We start from the raw sequence: 24,456 nt of genomic DNA, 5'->3' as shown, positions 1-24,456 counted from the left end.
CAAATTTCCTCGCCTGCAAAACCGTTGTTATTAGGGGCCCGCATCGGCAGCGCTGGCCCGTCATCGGCAAAAACCGGTGCGGCACACAGTGGCCGCAGGGAAAAGAGGGATGGTTGGTGGGGGATGGGCAAGGGTCAGGCTTGCTGACAATGGCAAATCTGGGTGCCGCACCCGAGCACGTGAACTTCCGCAAGGTGCGAAATCAAAGAGACGTCGCGCCTCGCGAAAAACGCGAATGAGCGTAATTTTTTTTTAAAGCACCACGAGGGTGACAATTTGTTCGACGGCGATCTGGAAACGTCCCTTTTCGTCAGATTAATATATATTTTTTTCGGCGAGAACGTGGCCACGTCTCCAATCACCATCGTCAAGCGGGGCGACTACCGCTGAGACGATGCGGGGGTGCGATGATGGATGTGTTTCGGCCGTTTCGCCAAAGAAATGTAAATCGGGCCCCGGAAAAAGGCTCCGTGCTCAAGCTAGGAGCGTTGCCGATCCCCGTTCGTGGCATCAAGCCAGCTTCCAGAAAGTTCCACATTCTCGTGTGCCAATTATTTACCTTCTGATAAGTATGCCAATTATTTACCCAGGAATGCCTCACCGAGTCACAAGATGAGCATTTGGATTTTTCAAGTTCGAAGTATAGACTAATTTCCAGCCATTCTACAGCATTATTAGAACGCATAAGTCTCTTTTTTAAGCTCGTGGTGGGGGGGGGGGTGCTACATTGGGATGGTTTGGCCAATTCGCCTGGTGAGCGTTTAAGCTTCGCGTGGGAGCTAATAGCACAGGAGGTGACACTCGACATCTCCTGGCCACACCAAAGACAAATATCCCCGGTATAGCCTGAAACAGACTGTTGGGGCAAGTGCTGAAAGCGAGCACCTATGAAGGCCCGAATGACACACGAGGGGGTGGGTGGCCAGCACCATGTATGACCGGCTTTGTCTCCCGAGTGGCGATGTTTACACACTGCACCATACTCTTTGGTTCTTTCGGTAAAGTCGCGTAGGTATAAAATATAATAAATCACGACGTTTCGGGCGCAACACAAGCGTCCGTCATCAGTTACTCATTTGAGGCTGAGTCGCCCTAGGGGAGACCTAGGACCCATTCAGATAATTGTCACTGGTGTTGGCCATGAGCGGGAATCGAACTGGGGTCGCCGGGTTCGTAGCGCAGCGCGCTAACCGCTACACTACCGCTCCCCACTGGCCACAACTTGCAGCCACACACACCATTGACGCGCGGCAAGCCCTGGTGGTCCATGTAAGAAACCAGTCTCCAATTCCACATTCATATGGCAGGTGTTACCTTATTAGTAAAAAAAAACTAGCATTAACTTCCAACAGAATAGGTGCTCATTTTTTGGATCGTGGAGAGACGATATACCGAGCTGACAAAAGGAAAGGTTAATGTGAATGATAGTTGCAAAATTTTGGTGAGACGGGACAAAACTGGTTAACATATTTTTTTCATTAAAATTGGATTATGGATACATTTAATTACCAATTTTTTCAAATTTCCTTCTTGGGCTGTTACAAAAACAATCCGATGTTAGTAGGTGACCGGATGGCTCACGGCTCTGAGACGGCGACGCTCAGAGAGACCCTGGCTTCGAATCCAGTTGTCTCAGCCCAGTCGGTGGACATACAATGACTGCACCACAAATACGCCACCACATTCAATCTAGTTCTGCATCTCCTAAATGTCACCTCTGAGAATTATATATACTGCACATCATATTCTTTGGTTCTTTCGATAAAGTCACGTAGGTGGAAAAAATAATAAAAAATAGAATAAAATACATTTGGATTATTTTTTCCACCTACGTGACTTTACTGAAAGAACCAAAGAATATGGATCCTTGCAGTCGCGAAAACTTCAAATCTAGAATACTGCACATCAGTTGAACCGTCGCGTGGTGAACGTTAACTCTCGTTCTTGATTTGAAGCTTTCGTGACTGCAGGAATCCATACTCTTTGGTTAACTCTCACACGCAGAGTGCCGCCCTCTGTCGCGTGCCTCTGAGGTAGTAGCTCTGCGATATCCACTTCCGTGAGCCGTTATCCAACGCGAAGGAGTCTTTGTTACTGCACGTCGGCGACAGTTCAGACCAGGATTCTTCACCCATGACGTCTGTAACTGGGCATATCTCACTGATGAGCCCGAATGAGCACGACCCCCGTTCAGTAGGGGGGGGGGGCATTTCCGTATCAACAAGGTAGATAAAGGCAGTAAAGCACGAGGGTGAAGGGCATGGCCGTGATGTAAAAGGCATGGAGGTGGTTCGTGCAGTCGAGGGTATGTCTATGCAGTAAATAGCACATTTCAATGCAGTGAAGGGCAAGGCTGTATTAATGCAGTATTTGGTAATGCTACAGTAGAGGAAAATGCTTTGTCTTAGCAGAACAGGGAAAGGCTGCATTACAGACAAGACTGTCTATGCAGTGAAGGGCATTACAGTGTATATACAGTGAATGACTCTACTGTGTCTATGCAGTGAAGGGCATTACTACGTATATACCGTACAGGGCAAGGCTGTGTCAATGCAGGACAGCACAAGGTTGTGTCTATACCGTACAGGGAAAGGTTGTGTCCGGGCAGTGAAGGGCATTACTGTGTTAATGCGGTACAGCACAAGGAGGTGTCTATGCCGTACAGGGCAATGCTGCGCATGGAAGGGCAAGGTTGTGTCTATGCCGTGAAGGGCATTGCTGTGTTAATGCAGTACAGGGCAAGGCTGTGCAGGAAAAAGCAAGACTGTGTATATGCAGTGAAGGGCATTATTGTGTCAATGTTGTACAGGGCAAGGCTGTGCAGGGAAGGGCAAGGCTGTCTATGCAGTGAAGGGCATTACTGTGTCAATGTTGTACAGGGCAAGGCTGTCTATGCAGTGAAGGGCATTGTTGTGTCAATGTTGTACAGGGCAAGGCTGTGCAGAGAAGGGCAAGGCTGTGTCCGGGCAGTGAAGGGCATTACTGTGTTAACGCAGTACAGCACAAGGAGGTGTCTATGCCGTACAGGGCAAGGCTGTGCATGGAAGGGCAAGGCTGTCTATGCAGTGAAGGGCATTGCTGTGTCAATGTTGTACAAGGCCGTGCAGTGAAGGGGCAAGGCCGGCTAACCGGAGTGAACGAGGCCTGGCGGCTCCGTTACCTCGACCCGTGACAGCGGCGATGATGACGGTGGTGGTGCTGATGCTGGTGACGATGATGGTGCTGGCGGTGATGATGATGGTGCTGGCGGTGATGATGGTGCTGGCGGTGATGATGATGGTGGTGATGATGGTGCTGGCGGTGATGATGGTGCTGGCGGTGATGATGATGGTGGTGATGGTGGTGATGGTGATGGTGGTGGCGGTGGTGATGATGATGACAGTGATGTGGGTGACGGTGATGATGGTGGCGGTGATGATGATGGTGGTGATGGTGATGACGGTGGTGGCGGTGGTGATGATGATGGTGATGATGATGGTGGTGGCGGTGGTGGTGGCGGTGATGAAGTGGTGATGATGGTGATGATGATGGTGGTGGCGGTGGTGATGATGATGATGACAGTGATGTGGGTGACGGTGATGATGGTGGCGGTGATGATGGTGGTGATGGTGATGATGGTGGTGGCGGTGGTGATGATGATAGTGATGTGGGTGACGGTGATGATGGTGGCTGTGATGATGGTGGTGATGATGGTGACGATGATGGTGGTGGCGGTGATGATGATGGTGATGATGGTGGTGGCGGTGGTGATGATGACAGTGATGTGGGTGACGGTGATGATGGTGGCGGTGGTGATGATGACGGTGGCGGTGATGTGGGTGACGATGATGATGATGGTGATGATGACATCACCACCGTGCTGCGTAACATACAAAAAAAAACCCACTCGCGGTGAACAACATCATCGCGTGTAACTGAAACCCACTCGCGCCTCTCTCTCCCTCTCACCAACATCATCCTTCTCCCCTCAGCACCAAATGGCCGAGACTCTCACCTCGTCACTCTTCCGCCGCTGGTTGTCAACTCCTTCTTCACCTCTTACCGAGTCGCACTTCCTTCAGCTCGTCCACTCCTCAGCGATCAAATCCTCTCGAGTACTCCTCCTCCTCCTCGTCGTCACCCCCACAGCGCAATGTTCACGCAGCCACACGTCCCGGATACGGATGATGTCCGTGATGATGATGGTGGTGGTGTTTGTTGTTGTGGTTGGTGACGATGGTCGTGTAAAACGGTGCCTGTGGCAGACACCGATTACTGATGGTCGTGTCTGTTGTTAATATTACTCCCGTGTCGCGATGATAGTCGACGTTAGCGATTAGCCGTTATCGGTAAGGTGATGTAATGGCAGTGTTATTTAAGGCGCTGGTGATACCGTTGCTACTGTATTTTGCAACGGAATTGATGGTGTCGGCGATGCTTTCCGTATCGATGGTAACCAACGACAATAGTGATGGCGTTATCGGTGACGGTGCAAATTGTGTCTGTGACGTTACTGCTGATGCTGTTGATTGTATGCGTGACGGTACTATTGGTGGATTGTTTGGTTATAATTATTATATTGTCGTTCCGTGGTCTTGTTGCCGACGGGGTGTTGATGTCTCCGGCCTCCGCACGCCACTCCTCCCGGGGGCCACGCGCCGAGGTGACGTCACTGAGGGGCGGGGCTGGGGAGCTGGTTCAGGGGGGGGTGTGAAGGGGTGATAGTGGTGGGGGGGGGGGTGATAGTGGGTGGGGGGGGGGACTCCTACCCCCCACCCACTGCTATGTCTCCCACCACGAAGTGGGGGGATCTTGAGAGACAGTGGCTGTAGACACGAGGAGATACACATGCACGGAGAGACACGATGAGATACACGGACAAACTGGCACGCTGCTGGGAGACATAAACAGAGTAGCGCAGAAATCCACAGGGACATGGAGAGATCCATACACACACACATCAACACGGAGCTAAAGACATCGATACAAAGACAGAGAGACACACAGAGACACAATAATGCACGGAGAGATGCAAATATAGAGACATGAAGGGACAGTCAAATATATATGTAAGGAGATACACTGAGATGTAGCCATAAAAGATGCAAATATAGACATGGATATTGGTAAAGACACTGAGAGACAGTATACCTACAATCATTTAGAAATATGATCAGTGGCGGTCCTGGTTCCCTGTAGGGGGAGGCTAAGCAGAAGTTATTTTGAGGGGCCGGCCTTCTCTATAAATTGTGAGGCGACAGGAGACAGAGATGTTAGTTTACTGAGGGGTGCAGATAAAGAGCCAAACATGGCATGCGACGATCGAAGGTACTGACACGATAGAGATGCAATATTAATTGGCTGGTTTTTTTTATTCGATTTTATTAGGATCTAAATTCCAGCTGATATGTGGTTCACCACTATTCTTTTTTCTAATCCAGGGCCCCTTTAACTGCTAGGGGCCCCGAGCGTTTGCTTAGTTTGCTTGTGCTTTGCGGGTTACGATGGTGCACTAAGTGACTCTCTTACCAGGAATTGAACTTGCGACAATCCACTTGTGAGCTCAATGCTCTGACCACAGCAGCACCACCACCCGAGTTGACACTATAATACAGTGCCAGTTCTTTATTTAGCAAGGACTTGCCGAGTCTCAACACTATTTTTAGGAGGGCCCTGCTCAGGGTGTTTATTCAATTCCCTTATTGGTATATATTTGTTCTTGCACAGAGAGAAACCATGGTGCATGGAAAAACCCTTCACATGTGGGGAGACGTTGAAAATCCGATACGTGATGGACAGACGGGTAACCTACTTTGTTGAAAACTTGTTATCGTGCCCCAACACGACGACTGGAAATACGATGAGAGGGCACTCAGGAAATAAGGGCCACTCACCAAGACATGGCCAACACAGTCAATCAGCAGGGGTTACTTAACGTCAAGAGCTCAGATTCCTTCACTGCAAAATATTTACTCGAGGTTGACAACAGACTTGAGACCCTGGGAGAATACTGCGCTCCGATTTTCATCCAGGGCCATGTTTACCTCCTACAAGTCGCAGATATTTTTGTTTCTACAAAGCTACACTTTGCACCCTATGACATTTTAATTGAGGTCATTATATAGAGAGCCTGGCACCTACTAAAGGAACGTGGAATATCTACCAAGCTCATAGGGGAGCTATTAAGTAATGAAGGAGACGCAGGATTTCGGTTGCCTAAGCCACTCAAGTTAACTAAAAATGAGACGTCAGCACCACCAGCAATATCCGTTGATGCCACTACAGCTAGCTGTCAATTCCTTCCCTCTGCTAGATCTCGCAGTTTTTGAAAAGTTAAACATTTTCTTTCATGTGGTATTTGAAAAGCATAGGACGAATTTCATGACTGCAGGTTGAGTTCGGAAAAGCTCTTCGATGGCATTTGTGGTCACCATATGGATGATTCCATTTGTACCTCCTGCAAAATCATTTAATTGGGCAATGATTGGGCATGCGAGTAATTGCTTGTACTTCGCCACTGCCAAAGTTAGGCGACTACTTAATTCCCCAATAATTGAGGAAAGCCGCACCTCCCACGTGTAGTTCTAACACAGTTAAGTGCGACCCAGCGTCTTCGAGATGAAATTCAGTTGACGGTTGACCTCCAAGGTCAGCTCTTACAGGGGTATCTTTCCCCTTATTCACCGACCTCTGGGTGCCTATGCAAAGTCAGAGGTCAGTCTTGTCATAGTGTCCGCATCTGTTGGTTGTTTTAACTATGCCGGGGGTTCTGAGGCATTGGTGGAAATGTTCTACATTGCTATGGTGTGTGCCAGGCTCTATGTAAGATGACAGTGGTGCTTCTCATTTTACTGACGCTGCAGGAATCTCAGACCTCACGAGAGATCTGAGCTCTGGCTCACACCTACTGGTGCTGGGTGTAATAACCAGTGAAACGTCGTATACAATTGTAAACAAAATTGCTTGCTTTTCAACATAACCGGTTTTGCTGAAAAACAGCTTCGTGTCTTTGGCTTTGTCAGGTGGTGGAGGGTGCATAGCTCTCGAATTGACCTTATACATACGTAATATAACCAAAAGGAAACCAATCATGAATCGCGATAGAAATTTTTATGGCCAGTTTCCACGATGCTATGGGGTCAGCCAGCCAAGTTTCCCTCTATCTATCTGTCGAAGGTCTCCCGTAGTCCCTCCCCCCATCCCCGATCTCTTGTCACCTCAGCTCCTGTCATGTCCCTGTTAATGTTATACTTCCATGTTATCTTCAGTCTTTCTCTTCCTCTCCTTTCTCTAACTTTTGCTTTACGAACTCAGAACACACTAGGGCATGACCGTTTTCATGTTTGGGAATGGTTCTCAATGGAAGTGAACGGATATCATCAGGGCCGTCCATATGGGAGGTGCGGGGCCCAGGGCAAAACACTCTGTGGGACCTGCGACGCCTTCAAACTAAACCAGAAGCATGGGGGCCCCCAAAATGCGGGGCCCAGGGCAATCCGCCCGAATCGCCGTACCACAAGGACGGCTCTAGATATAATTTCTAAACTGATTTCTATACACGAGACTCATTTTCACGAGACTTCAGAGTGACATCTGTAAAAGCTGCATGTGAAACTAAAACCACTTCCCGTAGGATCTCAAGCAAGACACGACCAATGACCATGTATAGGCCCAACGTCACTTCAACTTTACTACATGTGAAATCTAACCCAAATTCTAACGCTAATACTACCATTATCCCTCATGTTGACTCTCGCTATAATCTTTCACTAGACCTTATACTAACCCACCCGTAAATCCAAACACTAGCCCTAAAACTAACCATTACCATGTGCATTGATTTATTTGGTACTACTTCAGAGAGCAAAAATCACTCAAGGCGAATCTACATTGTCAGGTGATGTTGAAACGCCACTGCGACGTGGGTGTGAGTTGCGCAGAAGGGGCAAAAGTCCGCAAGCATTGCAATAAAACAATAAAAATAAGTGCGTATATAATGGTAGATACATGTAACCTTTGCAATCCCAGGTGATGCTAGCCAACCCCTTTGGCTCATGAGCTCGAAGGCAGTGTTCTTCATTGCAGGGCCTGCAGGCCACTGGCAGCCCCTGGTGCCTTTAGTGCAGTCCCTGATGTACGGCCCCCACGACAACACACAACATGTGAAAACACCCCTTGCAGGCAGTGTGACGGCCCTCACAACTGATGTCTTATCAACAAAAGCGACCGCCCCCCCTGGAAATTAGTGAAGAACACTGCTCTCAGGGAACGTCACTGGGTTTCCATTATGGAGGAGAGAATAGCTGATTGAAGTCAAAATAGCCCTGTTTGTATTCACGTTGCATAACTTCCCATTTGAGAAACTGAATTTTCTCTTCGCAAACCCACTGTACGCACTGTGTTTTTTTCCCAGTAGCTTTGAATAAATCTGTGATTGGACAAACTTCGTCACCTGCAGCTGCTTTCTCCTGTTTATTCTTTCACACACTTTCTGAGGTCTTCTTCCCGAAAGGTATATAAAGGTAGTGTTGTTGTTACTGTAAATGTGTTTGTTCCAAAAAATATATATCACGGACATTTAAAAAAAAAACCTTCTTTGTGAGTAGGTTATATTTTTCGGAAATTTTTTTGTATCCATCCTATCAATCGTAATCAAAGAGACAGCACTTACTTGGTCAAACTCACGCAACTATATCAAACACGTATATCCCTATCACTGTCTCTGTATCGCAATCCATCCGATGGAGTGAACTACCATCACAACGAACGCAGGCAGCACCTTCGCTAAACCCCTGCTGGTTGCCGCCGAGCACCAGTGGGCTTCACGCGAGGGCGCCGGCGCCGTACGTGCTCACTAGTGCTCCTCCTCCTCCTCCTCCTCTACGGGCGCTGGCACCGGTGGCCGCTACGGCCCGGGCCTGCTCGACCTTGGCGCGCACGCCCCGCGCGGCCAGCGCCAGCTCGGCGTGTCGCGCGCGCAGCTCCTGCAGGCGCCCACGCAGCCGCTCGGCGCCGTCCACCGCCACCTCGAGGTCACGCAGCAGCTGGGGGCTCCCCAGCAGCCCCGCACGGCGGCGCAGGCGGATGTTGTCGGTGCGCAGGGCGTCCCGGGCCTGCTTGGTTCTCGTGAGGGCGTCTCGTCTCTGGTGGCCAAGGTAGGGGGGGGGGGGGAGGGGGGCGGTGGTGTAGAGGAAGAGAGAGGAGAGTTGGGAGTGATGGGAGAGAGGCGATTGATGGGTGACAGAGATGAGGGAGGGAAAATGGGTGAGGGGAAAGAGATGGTTATTGTGGGATGAGATGTAGGGTTCTAGGGCTAGTGTTGGACGGACGGGGATGATTAATGCAAACAAATGGATCATGGGCACATGGACTTAAAGAAATGAAGTTAGAGAGCCAAACACACAGAGATGTAGACAGACACACGGGGGGGGGGGGGTTGGTGAACACACGTGACAAAAAAAATACAAAACCAAATAAAAACATACATTGATGTACAATGACAGTTGTGGATGAAGACATGCAAACAGACAAAAAATAAAATGAAAGAACATCTGTATAGAAAGAGAGACAGCTGGAGAGGCAAAAGAAAAGGTCAATATAGACACAGACAGATAGCCAAACAAAGACAATCAGACAGCCAGAAAACAGAGAAACAGACTCGTAGAAAGGCAGTGGACAAGTGGACCAAGAAACACAAATAGAGGCACACAACTAAACAGATGGACAGACAACCAATAGTGGAGATGGTGCCAGGCTGCAGACATTTCTGGGAAACAGCACCACCGTCTGGACCGTGCAGGTGAAGCCGATTCACAATTCAACTGCAGCTACTTCCATGTACAACCCTTCCGCCAATCCACTGCTGGATGACAGCCTCTCCACTTCGTCGGGATCATTTGACCATACTTCACCACGCTGGTCAGTGCGGGTTTTCTGAAGACGGTGAATATATACGTGGATGCATAGAAGTACAATAGAGAAATGGATTTTGTTTTGCTTCACTGGTTTTATGTTACCAACATCTACTTAAACCATACCTAAAATAGAATAATAAGTGATGGAAAGTCTCAGTGGGCTCATAATTATAATTTTGGTGACACTGAGCTAGCACCATTCAGATTAAAATATTAAGCCATGAAGCTGGGTGTGTGTTTCTCTCTCATTAGGTTGATAACCACTGTTTTGGAGACATTCAGCTAGAATGATTCAGTTTCTGGGTTCAAGCAACATGTACGTATGTATGTTGAACTTCTTTCGCAACCGTATGGAGCCAACCGTGCTAATCGGAGCAGTAATTTGCTAAAACTTGGCTGGGTGACTCTCTCTCTCTCTCGCTTAGAGGCTTCACAATGGCCACGTCAGAGATAATGAGCAGGCACCACTGAGACCTTGGGTTTGATTCGTATGCTCCCACCCACACTTATAAAGTTTGCGCTTCATTGCAAGTGGCTGGGGAAACAGAGGGGTAGGTGTAAGCCTAGCCTGGATACAAGAGGCTATTGAAGAACCTTCTGAAGTAGTCACGCAATGTCATCTTCTGGGGTTGTTCCCCGACTCAAGGTGACGGTCACACGGCTCAATGTGAGAGTTTTCAACAAACGCAGATTCCTGCACTTCATGCCACCAAGATGCCGACGGCACAATTGGAATACAGTCTGTTCTCCTATAACGCTGCATGTTTTTTTATTAAGCGAATTGGATATAACGCGATGAATGTATTAGGGAACACATTTTTTTATAACGCATATGCGAATTGGATATAACGCGATTGAGTGACCAGAACTACGTCGCACGAGTAGGAATAAACAGTTGTACGGCTGCCTCGGCATAGCATCACACAATTCGGGATGCTGGATGCTTCTAGATGCTACCCATGTGCCTCAGTCTTTGCTCATCCTGCATACGCATCTCACGTACTATTGCGGACTGTGCTTCACCCTATATTGTATATTATTTATTATAACGCGATTTTTCCATAATGCGTTCTTCCAGAATGCAACTACTGCGTTACAGGAGAATAGACTGTGCAACGGGGGGAGAAAGCAGCAAAACAAAAAAGAAAAGGGAGAGTGACCCCATCAAATCGCAATGGCTGGTCGCTGCGATACAGGCCCGGTTCACAATGGCCGGCACAACGCCGTTTCTTCACCCGAGCGCACCTGCGCCACGTGGACCTCGACAGAGGCGAGAGCTGCCCTCTGCTCCTCGTTCTCGACCTGCACGAACTGCAGCTTCTCCTTGACATGCGTGAGCATGTGCACGGTGCACGTGATCTTCCTCCTGAGCTTCAGCAGCTCCTGTGGACAACAATTAGCACATTGTGTGTATGTTGAACTTCTTTCGCACCGTACGTAGACAACCATGCTAATCGGAGGTACGGGGGAAGGACAACAAACTAAACACAAAAAGCAGTTCTAAATAAATGAGCTTTCAATGTAGAGGATTTAAAAGTCCATAGCTCCAGTGGCTTCCTAATGTTGGAAGGAAGAGCGTTCCAGATAGCAGCACAAGCGCATCTGAAAGTGCGTGATGCAGTGACTGTCTTTGATCGATGGTTAGCCAAAATCTGCTGCGAGGATGACCAGAGTTTGCGTGATGGTCTATGCTCTTTGACGAGCACAGTTGGCTATGTACGGTGAGAAATAATTTCAACATACATACAATGCAGTTCTTCAGTTCATCAGGAACTGCTGATGTTTTTTTGTGGAACGTTTGCCACCGCTGAGCTGAGCCACCAAAATTCACGTGGTCGCCTGAATGTGCGCGTGAACAAAACGTATAATATTATTTATGATTATATGAGATGCAGCAGACCCACCTAAGGGCTTCAGAGCGCCATACGGTAAAATTAATGAACAAAAAAATTCTAACTAGATTCGAAGCTTTCGTGACTGCAGGAATTACTCTTTGGTTCTTTCGGAAAAGTCACGTAGAAAGAAATTAAATAATAATAGAATACGACGTTTCGATTGCAACACAAGCAACCATCATCAGGTACAAATGAAAGAGAAAACAAAATTGTAAAGTTGGAAATATAATGCAATACAACACAGAGAGTCAGCCAACAAAACAGTAAACACCCCACCTGGTTGATTACGTTCTTCCAAAGATTGCTAAATTTGAGAGAGAGACAAAACATAGACACGGAGACACAGAGACAGACACACAAGCAGAGAGAGACTCACACAGAGGCAAACAGAGAGACACACAAGCAAATTGAAACAAAAAACAGTAAAACATAATGTGCGAGGAAGAGGCACCAGAAAAAAGTTAAATGCATTACCAACAACTAGAGTTGTGTCACCTAATTATTTAAGTAACTGATCATCAGTGCGATTACTCAAGTAATCTGATAAAACGTTAACAGTTGGCAAAAATAAGATTATCAGCCGTTCCGCGTGTGTCACTGGAAGGGAGCTGATGGGTGGGGCTGGGTGACACGTCGGGCGTGTTCTTTAGAGGGTTTCCCAACTTCGGGAGGTCGAATGTCCAGTTAGCCGGCAATGATTAACAGGGCCCAAGTAAGCAACCGCAAAGAAAGTCGATTACAATACCGTAAGGTCCTCGTTTAATACGGTAGATGCGTTCCTGAAAAGTGCCGCGTGAAGCGAAAAACCATAAATAATGTAACGATAAAGTTTGGCGAGATGCAATATAGTGCGAGTACACAGTGAGATAGCGGGAAAAATAACTGAGAGTGTGCCGTCGCGTTACTGTATCATTCCGTGTACCGTATCGTACCACTCAGCCACGCAGATCAAGAAAGTAGTTTGTTGACTACTCAGAAACCGCATTATAACGGTGCGCAATCCACGTTATAACAGTGCAGGTGTTACGCGTTGTGCCAGCGTTGTAGCAAACATGCGTTGTGAACACGATGTGTTAACCGAGGCCTCACTGTGTTTAGTGATTTAGCTGTCCGAACGCCACTGAAGCTTAACCGACCGCGGGCATTTGCTCTCGCGGCTGGCCCCCACCTCCCCCCCTGCCCCTCACCTCGTTGCGCTCCTCCACCTTCTCATTGTAGGTCTGGTTCTCGATCTTGAGCTGCTCAAAGTCGATGAGGTGCAGCCCCTCGCCCAGCTCCTCACGGGACCGCAGCATCTGCTCCTGCTTCCTCAACCGGTTCTTCAGCTTGATGTTCTGCAGACGCACGTGCGCCACCTCCTCCTCCTTGCGCTCCTCACTCTGCTCCATCTGCTTCAGCTCCTGGAAGAGAGAGTGCTCTCCGTCCCATCGTTTTTCGATTTTTTGCAACACAAGAAGTGCCTGGTACAAGACATAAACTGCATAAAAAAAGAGGGGGTACAAAAAACTCCACTAAAGCCCGAACTCAGCACACCTGGGTCCAATTTGATGACATAATTCATTATTATCTGCACCTCCGACTAGCACGGTTGGCTACATACGCTGCAAAAGAAGTTCAACATACATACATACGTAGTTAACCACTGGGTTAACACCACAGTGTGGTAATCACTGTGCCATTGCACCACTATGTGAAAGCCGATGAGTATGCTCATTGTTACTTCCTCCAGGTTAGACATTTAATAAATTCATCCCGACATCCGCCCTCTTCGCACTTGGCCCTTCATGTGGCCCACCATGTGCTATGAAGAAGAGCCATCACCCAAAACATCGTCTATTATATATTAATAGCATACACATCTGGTGATGAAGATCATGATCTAGATGGCTATGCTGTGAATCGTACCTTATCATAAATACCAAAAGCTCCCAAGCGGTCCTGAGAAGGGACCGGTTTTCGAACAGAATCATCACTGTTTGCTTCCTCAAAAGTTGTGCTCAATATAATTTACAGCTGTACTGCATATTGTGTAGAATGAATAAAATAAAACAAAAAGATCATCAGAGAAAGACAGGAGTGTGCATTCGACGACCATAATTTCGTTACGCCGATGATACAATGTACGGAGTGTCTAATGTATCACGCTTGCTGGGCAAATACGACATTTAAACTGTCGGTTTAGTAACAAAACAATATGTAACAGGCTGATGTTTTGAGCAACGGCCCTTCTAGCTTATGAAGGTGGGAAGTTTTCTCATCTGAACATTTCCATCAGATGTACTTTTTTAAGTGACTTGAGGCAATTGCTGCTTTCTTCGTTTACTGCTGCTTAAAAAAAATGATTGTATTATGAAAGGCCTTTGAGCTGATGGACCTACATTTTTGTAAGGCAACTGACCGCTTCCTCATCGTCATTTAGCACCACTACAGACTTATGTACATGCACCACAGGGACAAGACACTAATCAATTTGTGAATAAAGTTGTGATCCAAGAGATGGGGGGGATCGTTACGTCCATATCTGATAATGCTCAATGAACCATTAGGCTGGGCGAGTGGCTGGGACAGTGGTAGCACTCGACATAAGCAGACTAAGAAATAGTGTAAGACCCCATATAGCTAAAGGGCCCCCGGATTCATGAAACAAGTAGTGATGCACCAAATATCAGCTCGAAATCAGATCCTAATAAACATAAACAGCCAATTCATTTAAATATGAGCAAACAAGCCAATCTCACTCTAACTGTATTTCTCTATAATTTTACTACATTTCCATCTCATTGGTATCTGTCTCCTCTGAGACCATTACATCTCTATCGTCTGTCCACATTCCTCTTATCTTGCTACATGCCTATCTGTTTTTCTCCATATAGTCTCTTTGGTCTTCTCATTAGGAGTTTATACATTAAAAGATGGTGGGAAAGGGGTGGGGGAGGCTTCCAAAAATAATTTCCGCTTCAGGCCCACAATAGGTCAACAACACCTCTGGACAGGAATCCCCGTGTTGCTTTATGCCCGCGTCCCCACGTCCCCCGCGTCCCTGTGTAAGCCTGTGACTGCCGGCCGCTACCTCTTTGGACACGTGCCTCCCAATGCGAGTCCTGATTGCTGCCAGCACCGCTTGCCGCTTGCAGGCTGCCAACGCCCGCCACTCGGCCTCCACGCACTCCTGCTGCTGCTGCTGCCGTGCGGACAGGTCGGCCACCTGCCGCTCCAGCGCCAGCCGCTGCTGCTGCTCCTGGCGGCGCACATCCTCTATGGCCACTGGAAAAAAGATGGTGGAGAGTGGGGTAGGGTGGCGGGAGGCGGGCAGCATGAATGAGCGCAGCAGGGAAAGGCGACCAGCGTGGCATGGTTCGGCGCGGATTGATGGTGTACATTCTAACGCCGTACGTTGCTCTACACCCCGCAGCTTGTGGCAGGATTGGCGGCCAGAAGATGGGCAGAACTAAAAGTAGGTTTAAAAATAGGGTATGGACATGAATGTGGAAGATTTTTTTGAGTGTTACCTCCTCAAATAATAATGATGACAATGACCATAGCGATGGTTGTGGTGATGAAGATGATGATGATTATTATTGCAATGATGATGATAGTGGCTGGGTTGACCCTGGCCAGGATGTGAACTCATAATATCACAGCCTCTTGACCAGGATTCCTGGTGTGTCCAGCCACTAGGGCCACTCTCGGGCCACCACTCCACCAGGCCAAGAAACGACCAAGCCACTCGGTCACTGGGTTACTAACCCCTGAGTCACCACGCCACCATTCCTTGTTGCCAACCCTCCACCAGACTACTTTGTTATTGGGCCTCTATCCCACTAGGCCAGGGGTCGGCAACCAAAATAACTCAGTATTAAAAGAGCCGCAATGCATGTGAATACGAGACGGTCCTTAATAAATAAAAAAACGAAGCAGTCTTGAAAGAGCCGCATACAGCTCTGGAGCCGCAGTTTGCCGACCCCTGCACTAGACCAACACTTGACCAGCCCATTAAGCCATCTGGCCAATTAGCCCACCAGGCCCCCTTGCCACTTGACCACCAGGCAACTCTTCTAGGAGGCCCCAACACCACAACTCCACGGGGAGGGCACTATCCCACCAGTTCAATGAGTCCACTGGGCCGACCCTCACCCATGTACTTGAGATACTTCTGCTCCTGGTCGAGGCCTCCGCGCTCCACTTCCACTCGTCCGTCCTCGCCCTTTTTGCGGCGAAAGTAATCAGCGAGCTTGTGCTGCAGCTGCCCATTCCGCCTCAGTAGCTTCTCGTGGGTCTCATGCAGAGCCTGCGCCGCGAGGGGTCGGCAGAACGGAGGAGAGGAAAGGAGAGGAGGAAGTGTGAGGTAAGGGGGGACATGAATCGGACGAAGAGGTGTGGGGGTGAGAGGTGGGTGGGGGGAGACATGGGCAGGAGTGTGTGAGTGAAAGAGGATAGGGGGAAAAAAGAGGGTGTGAGAGAGGGAGAGGAGATGGACGGGTGAGGTGCAGGGAGTAGTGTGTTCATGAGTGATGGAGGAGAGTGTGAGAGAGAGGGAAAGATAATGGAGTGAGTGAGTAAATGAGTGAGTAGGTGAGTGGGCAGAGGTAGTGTTGAAGGAACGGCGCATATAGTGTGAGGTCACTCTCCCCCTCCACCTTACCTGGTATTTTTCCAGAAGCTCCTCATGACTCATCTGTGGCTCCATCTCACCCTCCACGGTGTTCTCCATGTCCTGCTCCTCTACTGCATCTAAATTACCTACTGTCAAGCACACATTAGGTTCCTGCGGCTAGTGCACTGGGCAGAAACCCAACAAACCGCCGACAAGGGCTGTCGTGACTGCGCGAGCCACTGCTTGACAGTAAAAACAAGTTGGGGAAAAAAAGAACTATAATGTCTGAAAGTGGCTCCTTCTATTTCAGCTTCTTAATCAGGATATCCATGTGCATTTATAGGGAGTATATAATGCCTCAGCAACTCAAAGTGCCTTCACATCACGTCTCATTTCAAGCAATCCATTGCCCCGCAGCAGTCTAGCTGTCCTTGTTTTAACGAGGATTACGCAGCACCGGCCTGCAAATGGGAATTAAAGTATAAACTGTATATATTTGTTATTTTACCACGTAAGACCCACTTGAGCTGTATAGCTCTTTTTCAGAAGCTAACTGGCCAAAAATGATAGCCCAATGAAGTGGCTTATCGTGTGTAAATGTATTGAGGCCAAACACTGATTCTAAATGTGGAGGGGAAAACTGGAGGAACCGGATAAAAATCCACGCGAGCATGGAGAGAACATGCAAGCTCCAAATATACAGGCGTCAGGGTCGGGATCGAACCCACGACCTCCTGTATACCTGACGAGGTAGTTAACATCTCGCCTCCATAGTGCAGAAAAGGTGCTATGTAGCTTTCCTATTAATTATTTATTGATTTGCAAGTAATTAATCAATTTTGGACGATGACACCTGCACACCATGTTTTAAATATTGTTTGAACATCGTCACGAGATGTTATGGTTATACCCGCAGCATTAACTAGAATATTTCACTCGATGCAAGCTCAGCTCAAGAGGCTGAGCGATTAGGATGAGCAAATTCCTCAAAGAGTCCCCAAGAGTCTACCCACCCATGGCTCCGTCGCCCCCGGCCTTGACGCAGTCCCGTCCATCGTGAGCGCTTGGCTCCCGTGACACGGGCTCCTCCATCGACCGCTCAGACTCCTCGTCGGGCGCGATGATGGTTGGTGTTGCGGGGGTCCTATCTCCCTGTGCCACCTCCGCTGCCTGCTCAATTGAATGTAGAGAAACGGCAGGGACCACAGGTGAAAATCCATCAAGAAATAACCAAATCTAACAGGCGCCAATGATGCCAATGCTGGCAAGTAGTCAACGATTGATTGATTAAAATCAATTCCAATGCTCACAACAATGAATCATCATCATTAGCCATGGGCAATCCACTGCTGGATTAAGGCCTCCCACATGCCGCCTTTCATGATCCCGAGATGTAATAATCCACCTAGCACCTGCACATTATCTTTTTTTTTATCACTCCATCTCTTTGATGGACGTGACTCGCACCCCCCTCCCCCCATCAATCATACGGGTAAGAATGCATTACTCTCGATTCATGGATATTTTATAAACAATTTCCGTTCAGGATAATGATCTTAATGCACAAGAGTATAAAGACAGAGAAACAGTAGAGACAAAAAAAAACGTGACTATAGAACAGAGGTTGTATGAGTAAGACAGACAGGGCATAGGACGTACTACAATGAAGATTAAAACAAATAATGTATTTATTGAATCGAATTGTGGCCCTGTCTTGTAACAATTCATCAAATCACAGTCGGGGAGTGAATCAATACAAGCCTAGTGGAAATTACCTTACATATTCTACTTACAATGAACTATGCTCGAGTGATTTCAACATTCAATGAGCATTGGCTACAGTTAATTTTCCATGACAGGTCAAAGTCTACCCGTCTTCTTGTTCAAACGAGCATTAGGTGATGCTAACCTCTGTTGGTGGCAGTAAGCCAGTGGTCGAAATTCCATATTTCTAAAGTTGAGGGCCAGTCTATCCATAAGAGATTGGCTCTTCAGTTACAATAAAGTGGCATTCATTTTATCCACCTTGGAGGGATGCTGCTAACATAACTGGGCTTAACTCATGACCACCTGATTGTGAGACAGCTATCTGACGGCACAGATTCTCGCTGTAGTTGCTGATAATTATACAGGGTATTCCCAAACAACAAAATATGCTGCCGCCTTCACTGACCAGCATGATGAAGTATAATAAAATAACCTCCATGACCCACATGGTGTGGGGAGGCTCTCATCCTGCAGTGGATTGACTACAAACCGTACATGGATATATTTGTAAGAGCAGCTCATTGTGTGCCACCAGTGTCAAGGTCCAAATTCCACACTTAACCACCCACGGGCAAAAGGAAAACTGCAAAGTATCCTTATATAAATGTGACTTTCCCACATTTGCTTTAATTGGCTCTCGCCCAGCTAGATAAATTAAGCCTCAGCATGGCGCTGCTTCACCTAGCCATGCTGCTCATCTGATATATTTTCAGCATTTCTAAATGAGTTGGCTAAAAGCGTTTTGCAAAAATCATCCCCCGCACTTTAATTCCAGCGGTTACTCCGTGCCAACGCCACACGCAAACAGACGTCCTCGTTTTCCACCGCACGGCATGGAAATGTCCACCGGGCAGTGGGGGGAAATAAATCTCTGCGGCCCATGAGTTTTTATGGGCTTACCTCTGCCGCAGCCAAGTCTCCCTCCGCTCTCTCTGTGCTGTCTTGACCTTTAAGGGGAGACATTTATAGAACGTTAGAGACCTTTCAAAGCAGTTGTCATCCTCCCCCCCCCTCTTCTCTCACCAAACCAGCTGGTACTGCCAGACTCACCAGTGCTAACACAAAAGGGATACTTGGTACCAACATCAATTGCGGAACCAACATCGGAAACACATCAATGCACGATCTCAGTAGCCCAGTTTTCCATTGTTATGTAATTTAACTTTTTGGGATTTTCAACAGTTGTCCTAGTTATTTATTTTTGTAGTGGGAAGGCAACATTAAACTACGTGGTGTTGAAAGGAAATGTCCCATATTTAGACTGCATACATTTTAATGGCGGACCTACTTTTAGCTGCAGTGAATGGCAGTGGTGTTGCAGACAAGGTGCCATATTTGAGTGATTGTTAAAGTAAGTGTAAAGGGAGATATTCCAGTGACAGCTTAATATAGAGCATTTTTTTTCCAGGAAATGAGGTGATGTCTGTAGGAGGAAGGACAGAAAGTGGGTTTGAGACAGGGCATCACCATAGGAGAGTTGTTTTGCCCTCAAAGGTATCCGAACCCCGAACAGGACCCTCATTGAATGTACATATGTATGTTAAACTTATTTTACACCGTACGTGTGGGGGAAGGACAACAAACGAAACACAGAAAGCAGTTCAAGAAAATGAGCCTTGAGCCTCAGCGATGCTTTCCTGAATAAAAATAAATAAATTCAAGTGTCTTCCTCCACAGACAAGAGCTAGCGAGAGCTTATTAACATTGGTGGCCCTTAGAAAATGATGGAAATTCCATATTCCCATGGCAGCAGCCAGTCTATCCATAAGATGAGCAATGTTGATGCCCAGAAAGTGGTACTCATTTTATTGACCCGGCAGGGATTGCGATAATGGGTTAGGTCGACATTCTGGTCCTTCAGCGATCGAATACCCACGGTTTAGCATGACTGCATTTGAACAAACCGTCAGGCTGTTCCGTGAGCAGCTCCACTGGTGACCCATCACCCTCAGCACCAGGTGCAGGTTCCTGTTCCGGACCTGGGGAAAGTCGTTCCCCCTCCATCACGATCACTTCCGGGCCCGCTCCATCCGGATTCCGAGCTTCCCCCTCGTCCACCTCGTCAGATGCCGACGCCTCTGTGGGGGCCGTCTCTCCCACTGCCAGCATCTCCTCGCGCCCGCTGTTTAACAGCGCAACCTCTTCGCCTTTGCTGTCACCGTCTGCGACAGCCGTCGTGTCAGCTGCCGCTTCTGCCCCGCCAGTGTCTGTCTCTGCTGGTGTCTCAGCTGCATCCCTGTCCGTGTCTCCAGCTGCCGCTGCCTCAGGCCCTTCGATGTCTTTGGCTGTCGCTGTCTCGGCTCCATCGGTGTCCCCCTCTGCAGGCGTCTCAATTGCCCCATCGGTGTCTTCCATGCCCCGCGTCTCACCAATTGTGCTGTCTGCTGTGTCTGAGGGCACGGGGTCTAAACGTGGACGGGCAAGGAGGAATCAAAATGGGATTGCGTGCACGTGTAAAGAATTATCACTTAAATATCATTAACAACGGCCTTCATGAAATAAATTGAGACTTTTCTGGGTAAATTCATATTATTATCATTGCTACTTTTATGTAAACGTGTGGGAAGTTGCTCATGCAAGGACTTCTGACAGCTACATGAACAATTTTAAGTTCTTTGATGGGCGTCTAAAACGTCTACGCACATCAACGGACACCTTATTACAGCTTTGGTGAGCAGTGCTGGGCCTGACACTCAGGTTTCAAAGTCATGCAGGTCGACTGCCCCCTTTCCCAGGTCTTCGTCTCTAAGAATGAGCGTGACAAAGTGGGTGAAAGAAAACAAGCCACCCACTGCAGTGGCTGTGTGAGAGAGACCTTTAAATGAGGTAAGGTAACAGTGGCTCTCATGCAACATCACGTCTGGGTGGTCTTGTGAAGAGGGTTGCCACCTCCGCCGGGATATATCGACGTAAGAACGTATCACGATACCGGAAGAGTTGAAAACTGCTCACGTGTAAATACATCGGATTTGAGTGGTGCAGTGCTGTATTACACAACTGACAAAAAAACGAGACTTTTAATCATGGACAGAGTTGAGGAACGGGGGGGGGAGGTTCAACCCCTTTATTAATAAATTTTCAGTAGTTTACAATTAAGATAAAAACAATGCAATTATTGAATTAATATTATGCACCCTCTATTCCTAATGTGAGGGACAAAGCGAACCCCTGCCCACCCCCCAAATATAGAAGTCAAACTCCGCCTATGCTTTTAGTGTTGCAGGAGAGCTACTTAAAAAAAACAGGGACAGGTGGCAACCTTAACCCCCAACAATGACACCAGTGCTATCTACTGTAGCCATGATGACATCTATGTGAAAAAGAGTTGTATAGATCATCGGATTCCTCCAGTATAAATACAGGTAGTCCCCAACTTACGATGGCCCGACTTATGATATTTCGATCTTACGATGGCGATAGCGATATGACAAAATTGTAAAATATTTTTAATTTCGCGCAGCAGGCAAACGCAGCAGCGTACGAGGTACGATACTGTAACTTTATCATCGCCATCCTCCTCTTCCGACAACTAAGTTAATGTAGCCATCAACAACGTAACAACGTTCAAGTATGCAGACGACGGACAGAATCTTGGTGAGTACAGTAGAATATGATACGTTACGATACGTTCAGTGCATGTATGATACATAGCTTTAGCGATTTCATGATAGAGTTACCACGATACGATACGTTCAATGCATGTTAAAAGTTTTTATAGCAGATAGGATTGTTTCCTGAAAAAACTTTCTATGATATTGCAGTTCATATAGGTAGGCTAAGAATTTACCTTGTTTTTTACTTTAAATTTTACTGTGCAATACAGTATTGTAATTAATAAATACATACAGTATATAGTTTATACAGTACGGTACTGTAAATTGCTCTGTTTTGCTAAATTATTACCATTCTTTAAGACTCCTGGGTAGGCTAGGGCCATTTTCGACTTACGATATTTTCGACTTACGATGGGGTCCGTCGTAACGCATCTCCGTCGTAAGTCGGGGACTACCTGTATTCTGATTATGATATGTTACGCCCCTCACAGATATATCTCAGAATAGCTACCTCTAAAAGACGACGTCCTGGGAAACACCAGGACAGGTGGCAACCCGATTCGGTAGGGACCATTACGGCAGGGACCCAGAGTGATTCGTCAAATAAAATCTATAAAATGTAAAAAAAACACAAATGTTGGAACTTCAGTCCGACCTGCTTCGTGTTCGGTGGAGTCCGTTTCACCTCGGTCTTGCCGAGGCTCCATCACCGCTCCCTCCCCGCTCTGACCCTCGGACGCGTCTTGGTCACTCTCCTGCGGTGCGGGTTCGAAGATTGGGGTTAATTTGACCATACTTCACCTCGGCTTTGTCATCGCGGTGGTCACCGTATGCGGGAGCTTCGAAGCACGGTGCGCTGTACAACTCCCGTTTGTGCATCGCCAAGCCGCAGTTGTTCCACAGCAGTCAGTGGCTACCATGCCGCGCACCATTGGCGACTCCGTTCGAGACATATCCAGGCTCAACCCCCCCCCTCCCCCCTCTTTGCTTCGCTTCCGAGATGCGACGAGATCCGTGGGCATTGCGGGGTATGTGACGCCACGTACCGTGACTCCGCGCCGTCATTAACATGAATTTTATAACACGACGGGCATCGTGCGCTGGTCACGGCGAATGTGTCCAAGAAGGCGGTCGACGGGAGCGCTTGAAAGCGAGCGAGCGAGGAAGCGAGCTAACACCCGAGTACGGTTGCCGTGGAACTTTAACAACGACAAAAACTAAACTTTCCAACGGGATCGCGAAACTGTTTGACCGACCAGTGTCGTTAAATTCAAACCGCCTCAGAACGATAAAAACTAAAATAACCCCGCACACAACGGCTTTACCATACCCGCGTCAACCCCTTGTCAGTGCCCTACCCAATTAAACCAATTCAGACCTTACTGGTCACCCCGTGCCCCTTATAAATCTCAACGTTCATCCAACAAAGTCACCATCACAAGGGAGAAACACAAACAAACATTAAAAAAACAAATGTTGCCCGTATTGAAGCGGCTGTACGTCGCGTGGACCTGAAAACTAAATTTCCCTGTACAAGAATACGGGGTAAACCGTATGGGTTGCGACAGGTAAGCTTTACAGTTTAACACATTGTTACGCTCCCATCGGCAGTAATATCGTTGATGTTGTCATTATATTCTTGGTTCTTTCGGTAAAGTCGCTTAATTTGATGCGAAGTTTTTGGTCGCTCACCATGGTAACCGCTGGAGGCCCGGCGTCCGCCATGTTGGCTTTACGTTACCACGGAGACGCCCCGCCCACGCGAAAACGTCACTGCCGGCAACGTGAAAGCCACCGCCCACTAAAATTTATTTAATTTATTATTTTATTCTCATTCTACGTGACTTTACCGAAAGAACCAAAGAAGATAAAATGTTCCTGTTCATAACGTGGTGGGGGTGGCATTGGGTCTCGACAACGGCGCCGTTTTCCGCGAAGAGAGATACTCAAGAGGCCTGAAACGCGATAGAGTCAATTGACTGCCTCGCTATGTGCTGTGCAGAAGAGTAATTGCCCGAAACGTCGCCTATTATATTTTTTTTAAGGCGTGTTAGATTTACTTTTGCACTTCATATATTACTTCTCATTTGTTTCCCTGTGCAGGTAGTTCAGAATTTCATGTCTCATAAAAGTGTGGGTCTTCTCAAACGAATTGGGGCATTGAATCATTATTCGCCGGTGGTCCTGTACCAGAGGTAAAACCCCACATTCCAGGGGCCAGTCTATCCGTAGGTCAGCTGCCCACAGCAGACTTCCCACTGTGATAACTTCGATTTGAACTTGGCAAGAGTTTGTCTGCGAGTCGAGCACCGACATGAGTTGAGCCTGTGTTGAGGCGACGGGTGAGTGGACGTGATCTATGCGTCGCGTGGGCAGGTTACAAACACGAGCATTTGAGTGGCAGCCGGAGGTCCGTGACCGAGGGGGGGGATCTAAAGAGTTGTTTGTTGTCCTTCCCCCGCAAATCCGATTGGCACGGTTGGTTACGTACAGTGCGAAAGAAGTTCAATATACATACAACACGTGGTGGCTGTGGTGAGATTATAAGAGCAGACCTTGGGAAAAGTCCGGTATCGACTGCAAGAACAGCAGCACCTAGCAAGTGATGGTGTGCGATGTCATCAACAGCCTTGGCCGTGATGACCTCTCGGACTTTGCTCACAACCATTATGCTCGGCGACGGCGCACGATTGGCAGGGGCCCTGGTTCGAAGGAAGGAAATTGGGCCACCCCCTGTCCAATGTCCCCTCTCT

General features: G+C 47.8%; 2 protein-coding genes and 1 long non-coding RNA gene across 6 annotated transcripts in view; 1 reads left to right on the top strand and 2 right to left on the bottom strand.

Annotated features, from left to right (window-relative positions):
- LOC116956478 (cell death-inducing p53-target protein 1-like) overlaps nucleotides 1-4,657 on the bottom strand; it is a 30,635-nt gene extending 25,978 nt beyond the window's left edge. Inside the window, exon 1 of the mRNA XM_032978148.2 lies at nucleotides 3,995-4,657. The gene's annotated coding sequence lies outside the window, so the exon portion shown is untranslated. The remainder of the gene's footprint in view (nucleotides 1-3,994) is intronic.
- Nucleotides 506-8,434, top strand: LOC116956487 (uncharacterized). Its single transcript, XR_012929635.1, has 2 exons — nucleotides 506-3,207; nucleotides 3,972-8,434. It is a non-coding gene; the product is annotated as an uncharacterized LOC116956487 (long non-coding RNA).
- Nucleotides 8,428-24,452, bottom strand: CFAP184 (cilia and flagella associated protein 184). 4 transcript variants are annotated; one of them, XM_076052267.1, is made up of 11 exons: nucleotides 22,750-24,452; nucleotides 22,359-22,458; nucleotides 20,054-20,554; nucleotides 19,050-19,096; nucleotides 17,396-17,552; nucleotides 16,431-16,531; nucleotides 15,923-16,076; nucleotides 14,859-15,052; nucleotides 12,976-13,188; nucleotides 11,139-11,276; nucleotides 8,428-9,122 (listed from the first exon to the last, which is right to left on the bottom strand). In XM_076052267.1, the coding sequence occupies exons 2-11, from the start codon at nucleotides 22,408-22,410 to the stop codon at nucleotides 8,802-8,804; spliced, it is 1,878 nt and encodes a 625-aa protein (XP_075908382.1). In that variant the 5' UTR covers nucleotides 22,411-22,458; nucleotides 22,750-24,452; the 3' UTR covers nucleotides 8,428-8,801. The 4 variants fall into 4 exon arrangements, with proteins under 4 accessions (XP_075908382.1, XP_032834007.1, XP_032833989.1 ...); XM_032978116.2 differs by having other exon boundaries at nucleotides 23,396-24,452; XM_032978098.2 differs by having other exon boundaries at nucleotides 22,359-24,452.
- Between the last annotated feature and the right edge of the window lie 4 nt (nucleotides 24,453-24,456).

This window comes from Petromyzon marinus, chromosome 3 (genome assembly GCF_048934315.1).
Source record: "Petromyzon marinus isolate PM22_M1 ecotype Great Lakes invasive population chromosome 3, UKy_Petmar_22M1.pri1.0, whole genome shotgun sequence".
Lineage (NCBI taxonomy): Eukaryota > Metazoa > Chordata > Hyperoartia > Petromyzontiformes > Petromyzontidae > Petromyzon > Petromyzon marinus.
Note: the sequence above shows the minus strand (reverse complement) of the source record. Positions and strands in the feature narration are given on the sequence as shown.

What these genes read in the sequence shown, in the direction of transcription:
- CFAP184 (XM_032978098.2), bottom strand. Translation starts at nt 22,497, where the DNA reads ATGGTCAAATTAACCCCAATCTTCGAACCCGCACCGCAGGAGAGTGAC. An exon ending in GAAGTATCTCAAGTACATGG is followed by an intron (nt 15,053 to 15,922) that starts GTGAGGGTCGGC and finishes TCTTTTTTCCAG; the next exon opens with TGGCCATAGAGGATGTGCGC. An exon ending in GGAGGCACGTGTCCAAAGAG is followed by an intron (nt 13,189 to 14,858) that starts GTAGCGGCCGGC and finishes TCTCTCTTCCAG; the next exon opens with GAGCTGAAGCAGATGGAGCA.